The sequence below is a fragment of the Brienomyrus brachyistius genome, chromosome 25, assembly GCF_023856365.1.
Source record: "Brienomyrus brachyistius isolate T26 chromosome 25, BBRACH_0.4, whole genome shotgun sequence".
NCBI lineage: Eukaryota > Metazoa > Chordata > Actinopteri > Osteoglossiformes > Mormyridae > Brienomyrus > Brienomyrus brachyistius.
Window position 1 is genome coordinate 810329 of NC_064557.1, and position 11098 is coordinate 821426.

General features: G+C 43.1%; 1 protein-coding gene across 1 annotated transcript; it reads left to right on the forward strand.

Moving 5' to 3' along the window:
- The first annotated feature begins 170 nt into the window (after positions 1–170).
- mettl14 (methyltransferase 14, N6-adenosine-methyltransferase subun) lies at positions 171–10391 on the forward strand. The gene is made up of 11 exons (XM_048995758.1): positions 171–330; positions 730–818; positions 1225–1312; positions 1463–1540; positions 2590–2677; positions 2855–2945; positions 3227–3368; positions 4960–5052; positions 7120–7236; positions 7863–8073; positions 9483–10391. Exons 1-11 carry the CDS (start codon positions 265–267, stop codon positions 9785–9787), a joined length of 1368 nt encoding a protein of 455 aa, XP_048851715.1. The 5' UTR covers positions 171–264; the 3' UTR covers positions 9788–10391.
- The last annotated feature ends 707 nt before the right edge of the window (positions 10392–11098 follow it).

An 11098-nucleotide genomic window follows, 5' to 3' on the forward strand; every position in this document is an offset into this window, starting at 1 on the left:
CTTTAATCGTGGACTTATTGTTGCAATACCGTGTTAAATATATAAAGACTATGGGGTAACATATTATTATTAAAAATATCATTATTGTTGTTATTATTATACAGTTTTTATTTAACTGTTCGTCTCATCAATTCGCCGATTAATAGTTTTCATAAAGCGTGTCGAGTAACCGGACGTGACGCAATTCTCGGGCGCCATATGTGTTTTACAAGAAAAAAAAGAGGGAACAAAAATACACACAGTCCCAACTTGTCTTGAATTAAAATGAATAGCCGTCTTCTGGAGATTAGAGAGAGGCAGAAATTGAGACGGCAACTTCTAGCACAGCAGGTAATGCACTGAAACGTGCGTATTGAATTTTATGAATCGTATTATTCAGTATGTGTGAGCTCTCTGGGTTAGATGTCAGTAGCATTAGCACGTTTAGTCACCACTGGCAGCGAAACAGTAAACGCAGTTCCCATTACTGTTCACTCGTAGTGAGTACACAGCCTTAAATTATCCCGTGGGAACATGTGCATTTGTGTTACTGCCTGTCCTGCTAGCTAAACGTGCATGCTAAGTTTGCAGTTTGCGAAAATACAGTTTGCTGAGAGACTTTAACGTTTGCAGCATATGGATATGGGTATATTTCATTGTATTTAGGAACTGGCGCTGGGATTAACCGACAGTATTTATCCTTTAAAACACGTATGAAGGTCTAATCACGGGGGTTTTTGTACTCGGCAGTTGGGAGCTGAGAATCCGGACAGTATCGGCGCTGTACTTAATAGCAAAGATGAACAAAAAGAGATCGAGGAAACCAGGGAGACCTGCAGGTTTGTGTTTATATTATTATTTATTGTTTTTATTCAGTCTTATAGATATTGTTTGGGTAGGGGGGAACAGTGACATTTTGCATCATTTGCATGTATTCTCTGTTCTTCGTAATTGCATTCGCATTTATGTTATTTGTCTATTCCCTATGAACTATTAAGAATAACATTACGCCTGAATTTCCGAAGACAGGCTTGAGGCTTAGTTTTCGTGGAGATAAAGTTGGTACCACGGTGACGTTTTTCTCTTTGCTGTGGGAGGAAGTTTCACGGGTCGCAACACACAGCAAAACACCTTGTATTATTTAGTTGCATCATCTTATAATAATCAGCTGTCTTCAAAGGGAATTTTTAATGCAAAGTCAACTACTAATCAACTAACCTGTAAAAATGAATCGTTCCATCCAAGGGCTTCATTTGATGCATCTGCTGTGAGTGGCAAGCGAAAATGTCAAGCAGAAGGAGAGGACACAGAGGAAGACTTAGAGGAACAGAAGGTATAGCTGTCAGGATGCTTTCCCCCCAAGACTGTACATTAAAATAGCTGGAAATGTTGAATTATGCTCTCTCTCTCTCTCTCTCTCTCTCTCTCTCCCTCTCTCTCTCTCTCTCTCTCTCTCTCTCTCTATCTATCTATCTATCAACAGGATGAAGTGGAACAGCAGCAGACGGATGAGAGTGTGCCATATGAAGAAGTTTACAAAGATTCCAGTACGTTCCTTAAGGTGAGTTTGCAGGGCTCAGACATGGCGAATGGGTCTTTTCAGGCACTGAGAAGCGTGACCACATCACGCCAGTACTCACATCCCTCCCATGGCGAATGGGTCTTTTCAGGCAATGAGAAGCGTGACCACATCACGCCAGTACTCACATTCCTTTGCAGTTTACGATAAACTGATACAAGGTTCTTCTGTTTACCTTTAAAGCTATACGAAGACTTGTTCCTACCTGCCTTACTGACCTGAGTACTCCTTACGCCCTAGCTAGATCTCTCAGGGGGGTGTTTCACGAAGCAAGATTTCTTGCTTAGCCGGATAACTTGTTGGATTTAAGGTAGTCTGAGCTATATTTATGTGGTCAAAGATATAGTCCATTTAGCCCAGACTACCTTAAATCCAAGAAGTTATCTGGCTAAGCAAGAAATCCTTATTCGTGAAATACCCCTCCAGGTCTGCTGATCTGCCAGAAAGTTTGGGTTAAAGCAGAGGGGTGACCAGGCGTTTTCTGTCCTAGGCTCTAAACTGTGGAACAAATTCGGCCCATCAAGCTTGTTTGGGGAGAACTTAACTAATAGCTCAGAGTTGTTAAATTCTTATCTAGCTCTGATGTAAAGGAACCCAGGGTTTTAGTTTGCACTACAGTAACAGAAAGACTATTCCATACTCTAACTACACTCTGAGAAGAGACGTGCTTCCTCAGATCCAGTTTAAAATGTTCTCCTGGAATAGCTAACTCCAAAATGTTAGAATGGCACCTTCACTGCCTGTTTTCGAATCTCGTGTAAAAACACACGTTTATTCCTTATTTTCTGATTCAGTCTGAGAGTTTATCAATTGTCACTGATTTTAAGTCTCATTGTTTTGTTCATTCCATTGTTTCTTTTATTGTGTGTTACGTTGCTCTTGTTTTGTGATTCCGTGTTTAATGGCACGTCGTCTGCACTTTGTCTTCGACTCCCGTTGTTTAAATGTGCCCTGTAAATAAACATGGCTGGAATTGACTCTTCATTAGTCATGCTGTAATAACACTAATGGTCTGCAAATCTTCATACCAGGGAACCCAAAGCTTGAATCCACACAACGATTACTGTCAGCATTTTGTGGATACTGGTCACAGGCCGCAGAACTTCATACGGGACGTCGGTATGTGACATACTAGCTTTGTCTCACCTAAGGTTCTTTCTAGAAAAATGCTGTTCCTACTTGTTTGTATGCATGGATGCATTCTATATATCAGTTCATTCAGCAAGAGGAGAGCTTGTGTAGAGTTTCTGCCGTCACAATCAATGCCGTTTCCGTAATCTTTTCCTCCGCCTGTAGGTCTTGCCGATCGCTTTGAGGAATATCCGAAACTCAGAGAGTTAATAAGGCTGAAAGACGAACTGATTTCCACTACGAATACTCCACCCATGTAAGCCAGAAATCATTTCATGCTCACAGGCCTCCATAGTTATACCTTCATAGCACCTAAGAAAGTTGAGCCTTTCTTTGCAATTTCAATGTAAACAAAAGCTATCACTTGGGAATCAATGCTCTCTCTCTCTCTCTCTCTCTCTCTCTCTCTCTCAATTTTAATTAAACTATGGTGATTATTTTTTATTTAAGTTAAATCATATCGGTCTTGCATAAATTTCTGCTAGTGCTAGCAGTGTGGAAATCACCCCAGGTGATATTGTATTATGTGTGTTTCAGGTATCTACAAGCAGATTTAGAACATTTTGACTTGCGAGAACTGAAGTGTAAGTTTGATGTGATCCTCCTCGAGCCTCCGCTGGAGGAATACTACCGAGAGTCGGGAATCATTGCCAACGAGAAGTTCTGGACCTGGGATGATGTGAGTAGAGAGTCATTCTTAAAAGTTGGCCTGTGCTACTGGTTTAGTTGATCTTCGGCCTGCGGCCATTAGGTTTGGCTGAGTCCTATTTGGGGTGTCGGCTGGTAGCAGTGGTCTGCCGCAGGTCGATATTTATTTAGCTGGGGGGTGTCCCAGACTAGGACCGTTTAGTCGCCTTTTTTGGAAACTGTGCGGCAAATTTATAGCTATGCGCGCCAGCGTGACTTCGCTTGTCTGTCTGTCGTCCGCCCGCCATCATCGTTTATTACGTGAAACACCAGGAGGGAGTAAGAATTGGTGTGAGGGGGTGGGTACTGAGAACCGGTTTCAAATTAGAAACAGTTCTACATTTTTCAGAACCAGCAATTTCACACATTTGAATTATGGTTCCACTTCTCATTTCCTAGACATCCTAGACATTTAATCAGCCATGTAAGGGTTAATGCACGAGAGCTTCACTTACACATTTGTACTTGATATTATTTTCATGTTTATGAACTGAAAATATTTATTAGTAGACCTACTATTTTGGCTTGGGAGGTAAAATGGCGCTAGAGTATACTGAAACATTTCCTTTTAGCAAAACTCTATTTTGGGGGAATTCAAGATACAGGAATAGCATTGCTTTTTAAAATAGTTAAAATAGCGTACACCTCAAAGTAATGTCTGAACGGTATCAAAAATTAGACACGGTCTGCTACTATTAATACTTTGGATATGTATGTCCCAAGCCACCTCTTATTCTCTTATTCGAAAGTACTGTGTTACTAAGACTGTGAACCAAATGTATGTTTGGAAATTGCCTGCTGATTAACTCCAGTCTTTATATACAAATATGTCAGCTAAATGCGCGATAACCATGGATTAAGTGGGTTTCATGCATTTTTAAAAGCAGGCTGCACAGGAAAAGTACATATATAGTAATTTGGTCATTGATTCATTAATTTAGTTTTAGGAAGACGAAAATAAATGCAGTGTATTGCTGATGAAACATTCAGCTTTTTTTTATCATAATTTTATCTGTATCATAATTGGAACCGAATTCGTTGCACAGAATCGGAATTAGATTTGGATTCGATAAAATCTAAACACTACCCCAATCCTATTTGTGTGTGTGTGTGTGTGTGTGTTTGAGAAGAGAGTGAGAGTAGAGAGCTAACGCGAGGCAGTCGTCATAACAATGTGGGTTGGGGATGATTCTGTGCATGATGTCATCTATCCGGTCCAAAAGTGCTCTTGTTTGGCCTTTTTGGTGATAATGAAATGATCTTTAGTGATTTGTTAAAAAAAAAATAATAATTAAAAAAATTTAAAAAGCACAACTTTACACTGTGACTTGTAAAATAAAATATCACATTGTAATTTCTGTAAGCCGTATGTTTATTAACAAAGCATTTATCAGTCATACGGTTAAGATGGAGAAAATATGAATGTGATGCGTTGCATGTCGCCTAAAATTTTCAGGAAGGAGCATTAGTGCTGTAATGGAAAAAGTTAGTCTGGAGTCCTGGCCTGTGTTAAGATTTATTGATTTTTTACCAAAGGAATGCGGCTTCCCTCGTTTAAGTGACGCTTTCTTGTGTCTCGACAGATAATGAAACTTGAAATTGAGGAGATTTCTGCCTTGAGGTCTTTTGTCTTTCTTTGGTGCGGGTCTGGTGAAGGCCTGGACCTCGGCAGGATGGTAAGTAAAGATCCGAGGTTGGGGTTCCTGCGGTAGTTTTAACTTCTGGGTTATGCTGTTCAACAAAACTGTGGTACGGTGCTGTACAAGTATTCAGTAAATCTCGGAATGAAAATGTTTGAAAAGAACACACATTCCAAATATCTGTAATGGTTACTCGGACACTTGCGCATGAGGGTGAGGCACAAAACCATTCCATTTTATTTTGTGTTCTTAACATGGAGCGAAAATAGCAACAGTTGGTGACTGATTTAATACGAGAGAGAAAAGTGTCAAAAGGAGGCATTGCTGTCGACTGCTAAAACAGTCAGAGGTTGTGTGTGTTGTGAAATATGCAGAAAATAAACTGCCATCATGCAACAGCATGCCGTGTGTGAAGGAGACGTTGAAACGGAAATATCCCACCGTGGCAGAGAATTTTATGGGCTCACTTACCTTGGCTAGTTTATTATTAATTTTATATAGCAGTATATGTATTTAGTAAATGCTGTTATCCAGAGTAACGTACTTTAATGAGGAGAAAGCGAGTTAAGGGCTTTACTTTTACGAGGACCCACCGGTGCAATCACTCTGCCGACCCTGCGATTCCTCAACCTCCGATTACAGGCGCGGCGTAGTAACCGCATTACTCTTCAGAAAGTAATAATATTCTAAAGTCGAAAGACTGAATGTCGGAATACTGGAATAGTTTCAGGCCTACTGTAGCATCAGTTAATTTTCTTCTGAGGGTACTTTGGGAATCTTATGCTTTGAATGTCCTTTGATATGTGTTTAATGAAAATATCATGTTGGATGGCAAACCCAAGCCCCCCAAAACCCCCCACCTTGGTCTAACCGGAGCAACTTTTCTCTATGATTCACCCCTTAAGTCTCAGACAGAGCTTGCTTGGAATGTTTTTAATAATTTCATCATTATCTGGCATTAGCTTAGACGGCTCTGGAGGGGTCCTCGTGTCTGACACCATGCTGGTCATGCTACCATCGCAACGCTAAGCTCAGCTTGATTTTTTATTTCTATAAATGAACCACAGCTGTCTTTGTCGTTTTTGGGAGTGCCCGCATAACAGTTTGGATCGAGCTCGAGGTTTGTCCGTTTTTTTTTCCCTCCCTCATATAACTCTGGAGCTCAGTAACTGCAACACTAGAGCTCAGAGTTTGTCCAACTGCAAACCTTTTTTCCGGAACAGTAATGTTGCGGAAACGTCCGTCATATTCTGAATTAACAGCGTATCAAACTACAGTGTTGGCAGTTTCAGGTTTATCGGGGGAGGAGCTTTCTAAAGCCCACACATGGTGTGTGACCATGTGATTATCAGATTTATAATTAATAGGGTTGGATAAAGTGGAAAGTTTTACTCTCTTGAATTAGCCGGCTTTGTAGGATGTTCAGCTTTAGGGCTGCTGCGATTCGTCAACATAGCCGATGACATCGACGACGAAAGTCCGATGACATCAATATTTTTAATCGACGCGTAATTCTTAAATTTTAATTTAATGAAATAACCTTTCTTTCTAAAACACTTCGATTGATTGCAACAGTTGTTTTCTTTTGTCACCACTATGTAATTATGGGAGTCGTTCAAATTATCACTAAACAAAAAGGTGGCCTTGCGCTGTGCAGAGTTTTGATGGCATTCCACAGCGACAGTAGTGCCATGCACCTGAAGAGGAAGCACTCGGCGCTATTCTGGATGAGGGCCACCTGAGTAGGCTGCCGTGTCGTCTGCCCATGTTCATTAAATTACCATTAGTGCGGAGAGCTTTTTTATCTTATGTCTTTGTAGCTGCAAAATACAGTTCATTATTAAAGCCAGGAAGTTATCTGCCTGCTAATATGTTCTGAATATAATCTTTTTTTTTTCTTTTTATATTTGTGTACTTCTTGGTACTTATTTTGTTACCCTTCTGCCTTATATAGTCTGGAGTAGCACCGGTTTCAGTTCACTGCTGTTGCACACCGCTCTGTTCATGTATGTGATAAATAAAATTCTTGGATCTTGGTACTAGTGTAAAGCCTTCATATGAATCTGGAAGTCCCCCCCCCCCCCCCCCCCCCCTTTTCACCAGTGCCTGCGAAAATGGGGCTTCCGCAGATGTGAAGACATTTGCTGGATCAAGACCAACAAGAATAACCCGGGGAAAACGAAAACGCTGGACCCCAAAGCCGTCTTCCAAAGAACAAAGGTAGGCGGAGGAAGCAGGTCAGCGCCGGCGGGGGGCTTTTCTCCCATTGAAAGGCCTGATTAATTCATAATCATTTCTGCCTGCCCCTCCTCCCTTTTGTGGAAACACAGTATGCATCACCCCCCCCCTTTCCCTGACTGCCCCCTACCCCAACTGCATGGTCATTGATATGCAGATGAGAAGGGGTGTCTTGGAAGTGTTTGTCCTGCGCTGGGAGCCGCTAGCGATGGACCTGAAAAGCCATTCACTGGTTTCCCCTTTTGTTCGGCCACATCACTATTGATTGGACTCAAATTACCTAACTAATTTCTTTCTAGGGGAAAAGGGCGAGACGAAAATGCAGCTATTGTGCGTTTTGCTAAGTATTGAGCTGAGAGCGTTTCTCTGTGTTTTGTACATTTAAAAGGCGACATAATATCCTTAAGAGAGATGCATCGACGTGCAGAGCTTGTCTCAGTCGGGGAGGTGTGTGTGTGTGTGTTACTTTGTGGGTAAAAACAATTACTTTCGCTTTATTAACTTTTCTGAATAGGGATAGATGTAGAAAGCAGATGGTCGATGTTTCTGATATTTACCTAATGGTAATCTAGATGCCCACTTAACCTTTCTCTACCCCGCCACCCCAGGAGCATTGCCTGATGGGAATCAAAGGGACCGTGCGCAGGAGTACGGACGGCGACTTCATCCACGCCAACGTGGACATCGACCTGATCATAACCGACGAGCCCGAGATCGGCAACATCGAGAAGCCGGTGGAGATCTTCCACATCATCGAGCACTTCTGCCTTGGACGGAGGCGTCTTCACCTGTTCGGAAGGGACAGCACGATCCGGCCAGGTGAGCGCGAATGGGTCCTGGCGTCTTTCTCTGCCTCCTGGCCGGATGCTTCCCCTCCCCCGTATCCCACGAGCTCGCTCTAGGTCAGCCCTTTCTGGGGAGACGCATCAGAAACCAGCTTAGTACGTTGTCTTGGACACCATCGCTCAAACATTCTGTCTGCGTTTCCCTACTTAATTACGGTGAATTTCTGAACCGCGTGCTGAGCAACCTTTGGGGGCTCTGTCCTCCAAGGACCCTTTTCATTGTGTCCTGCCTCATTATTCCAGACGCGCAACGGCAACATCTGCAGGACAGGCAGTGCTCTCGATTGTATTGAGATGTAATTTAAACAAACGTAAACACTTCCCTCTTCTCGCCGCAGTCTTTTTTTTGCTTAGGAATAATCGGTTTCTGTCCTTGCCGTTACCCTACCCTGACTTTATTTTTTCTTCTTTTAATGATCTCAAAAGCTACGTGCAAAGGAATGTTATTTTTAAGCGATACAAACGTTGATACATTTGAAAGTATCCTATAAGCTAAATAAAGAAATTTGTAACGTTTTGTTTTCAGCTTGTAAGCTAAGGGTTAGCATGCGTTAATGAGAGTAGTAACGTCTGTAAAACATTTTCGTTTAGGTTATAGAGCAGACGTTTTTGTCCAAAGCGATGTGCAACTGAGAAGGCAGAGTCACACACTCTCTGGAGCAGTTGGGGGCTAAGGACCTTACTCAGGGGCCCGACGCTGAAATCACTCCGCTGACCCTGAGCTTTGAACCAGCAACCTTCTGATTATAGGCACCGCATCACGACCCACTGAGTCATTTTCTGTCAAAATGGACATGGTTGAACTCCCTTATCATAATCTGCTTCCCTAATTATTACATATAAAACATCCCTTCTATTGCTGAAGTCATCTTTATGTTCTCCATCTCATCACGACTCCTGAGGAAAGGTCTTGCTCTAAGCCCATCTTGATTAGGGTGGGGTTTGTTACATACGTTTGCGCTAATGTAACACAGCTGCGGCTGCTAACAGCCCACCGAGTGGTCTTTATGACGTCGTCGTAAAAAAATCAATGTAGACATCCTGCATACCATCCCGTTAAAGTGATGGCAATAATATGCGTTCTCATGTAGATTAAGCCTTCCCAAATGATACTGCTGGTACCCCCCCCCCCCCCCCCGTCTCTAACGGTCTGTGAGTTTTTTACACGACTAGCAAACCTCTTTGCGATCATGAAAAGGTTGGGAGCTCCTGGTGTTTATGTTCCTTCCCGAGCATGAAGTGTGCTTTATTGTCCGCTAAAGCGTCCTTTATCGTCCCCTAAAGCGTCCTTTATCGTCCGCTAAAGGGTGCTTTATAATGGGTTTGGGGGAACTCCGAAGTTGAGGATAATGATGGCAAGGAGATCTTGGTGTCGTTTTTCAGGCTGGCTGACAGTGGGCCCAACGCTGACCAACAGCAACTTCAACGCTGAGGCGTACGCGGCCCACTTCAACACGCCAAACTCCCACCTGACGGGCTGCACGGAGGAGATCGAGAGGCTCCGCCCCAAGTCGCCCCCCCCCAAATCTAAGTCAGATCGGGGTGGTGGAGCCCCGAGGGGTGGCAGGGGCGGGCCTTCTGCGGGCCGCGGGGACCGGGGCCGTGAGCGCAACCGTCCGAATTTCCGTGGCGACCGCGGGGGATTCCGAGGCCGTGGTGGACCCCACAGGGGATTTCCCCCCCGCTAGATCGGGCGTGTGGCTTGGGCCGGATAGGACCCCTATCAACAGCCCATGATTCTGGGATTGTTTCAGAGCCCAGAACAGAGGCTGGCAGTGGTGGGGCTCGGGATCAGTGGTTCATCTGTTCTTGCCCGCACTAACTTTGATTACTGTCATTGTTTGAATAGAAAATAACATTATTCGCCGTTCGCAGACGCGAATCATTTACCGATCGGGCCACTTTCCAGCCTAGCAGCTGTCTTCTGCCCGCGGAAGCCAGATGACGTTATCCTTCCATTCAATAAAGACTTTAATGAAACTGAGTGCCGAGGCGTATTAAGGTTACCGTTCGCCCCTGGGTCAGGTGTGAGATGCCGGAGATTACTGTGTCGGCTCCACTGCCACCTGTGCGCGTGCCGGTGCCTGAACGCTGGAACATGAACCTCGGATGGCCCGCGCATCTCTTCACAGATGGTTCCATAATCTTGGAACTGGACTGATTGCTTTTAAGTTTGTTTTATACTTAAGTATGAATAGCTTTTATTTTTGTCACGTTCGCGGGCCTTTGTACGAAGCCTCTGAATCGTAAGAAATGTGAGAGGTGAGACTTAATAAACAGCTGAGCCTTTCATTCGGCATTCCTGTCTTTTTCCGCTTTAAAATGTTTCTCACTAATTATGTGTAGATTTGAATAATTGGGATTTCAGTTAAACGTAGTTTAATGTTTGTTTCTCAGTATTTGTACCTTTAATGTCAAAGAAGAATAATTCTCAGCTGAATTTTAATTTCCTTTTGTTTTTTTTTTTTTGTTCAAAGTCAAACAGAACCCGATACTTTGAACCCGGCTTCCCCAAACTTTTTCTTCAGTTCCCTAAATGGTAACCTTAGACAGCATCACCTGATACACACAGATTTGCAGATTTAAATATTTTCTGCATAGCCCTAAGCGCACGTGTCATAAAATACCATTATCCTCAGGCTGTCGTTCAGACAGCAGTGTCACTCAAAACAACATGAGGACACAGCTGTCATGGATTAAGCATTAACAAGCTTAGTAGTTAATACGTTGTTCTAAAAGTGCAAGCAAACCAATGACAAAATAATAATGCTGTTTGGATATATGCATTCAGGTTTATGCGCTCTGCTGTAATGGAGATCAGCAATTGGTTAAGGAATCTAGGAAGAGGCAGAAGTAGATTTGAGGAGGTGTAGTGGAGAACGTGCATGAGGACAAAGAACAAGACACCATATCATAGGCGAGATTGGAGCATGGTCATCAAACATGTCTTTGGGAGCAATATTACGCTCTGGGTAACCGTCAGCCACCACGAAATCCCT

Excerpts from the sequence above, each read along its gene's own strand:
- mettl14 (XM_048995758.1), top strand. The coding sequence starts at position 265 with ATGAATAGCCGTCTTCTGGAGATTAGAGAGAGGCAGAAATTGAGACGG. Across the intron at positions 3,369-4,959 it reads AGTTCTGGACCTGGGATGAT|ATAATGAAACTTGAAATTGA; the intron begins GTGAGTAGAGAG and ends GTGTCTCGACAG. Across the intron at positions 5,053-7,119 it reads GCCTGGACCTCGGCAGGATG|TGCCTGCGAAAATGGGGCTT; the intron begins GTAAGTAAAGAT and ends CCTTTTCACCAG.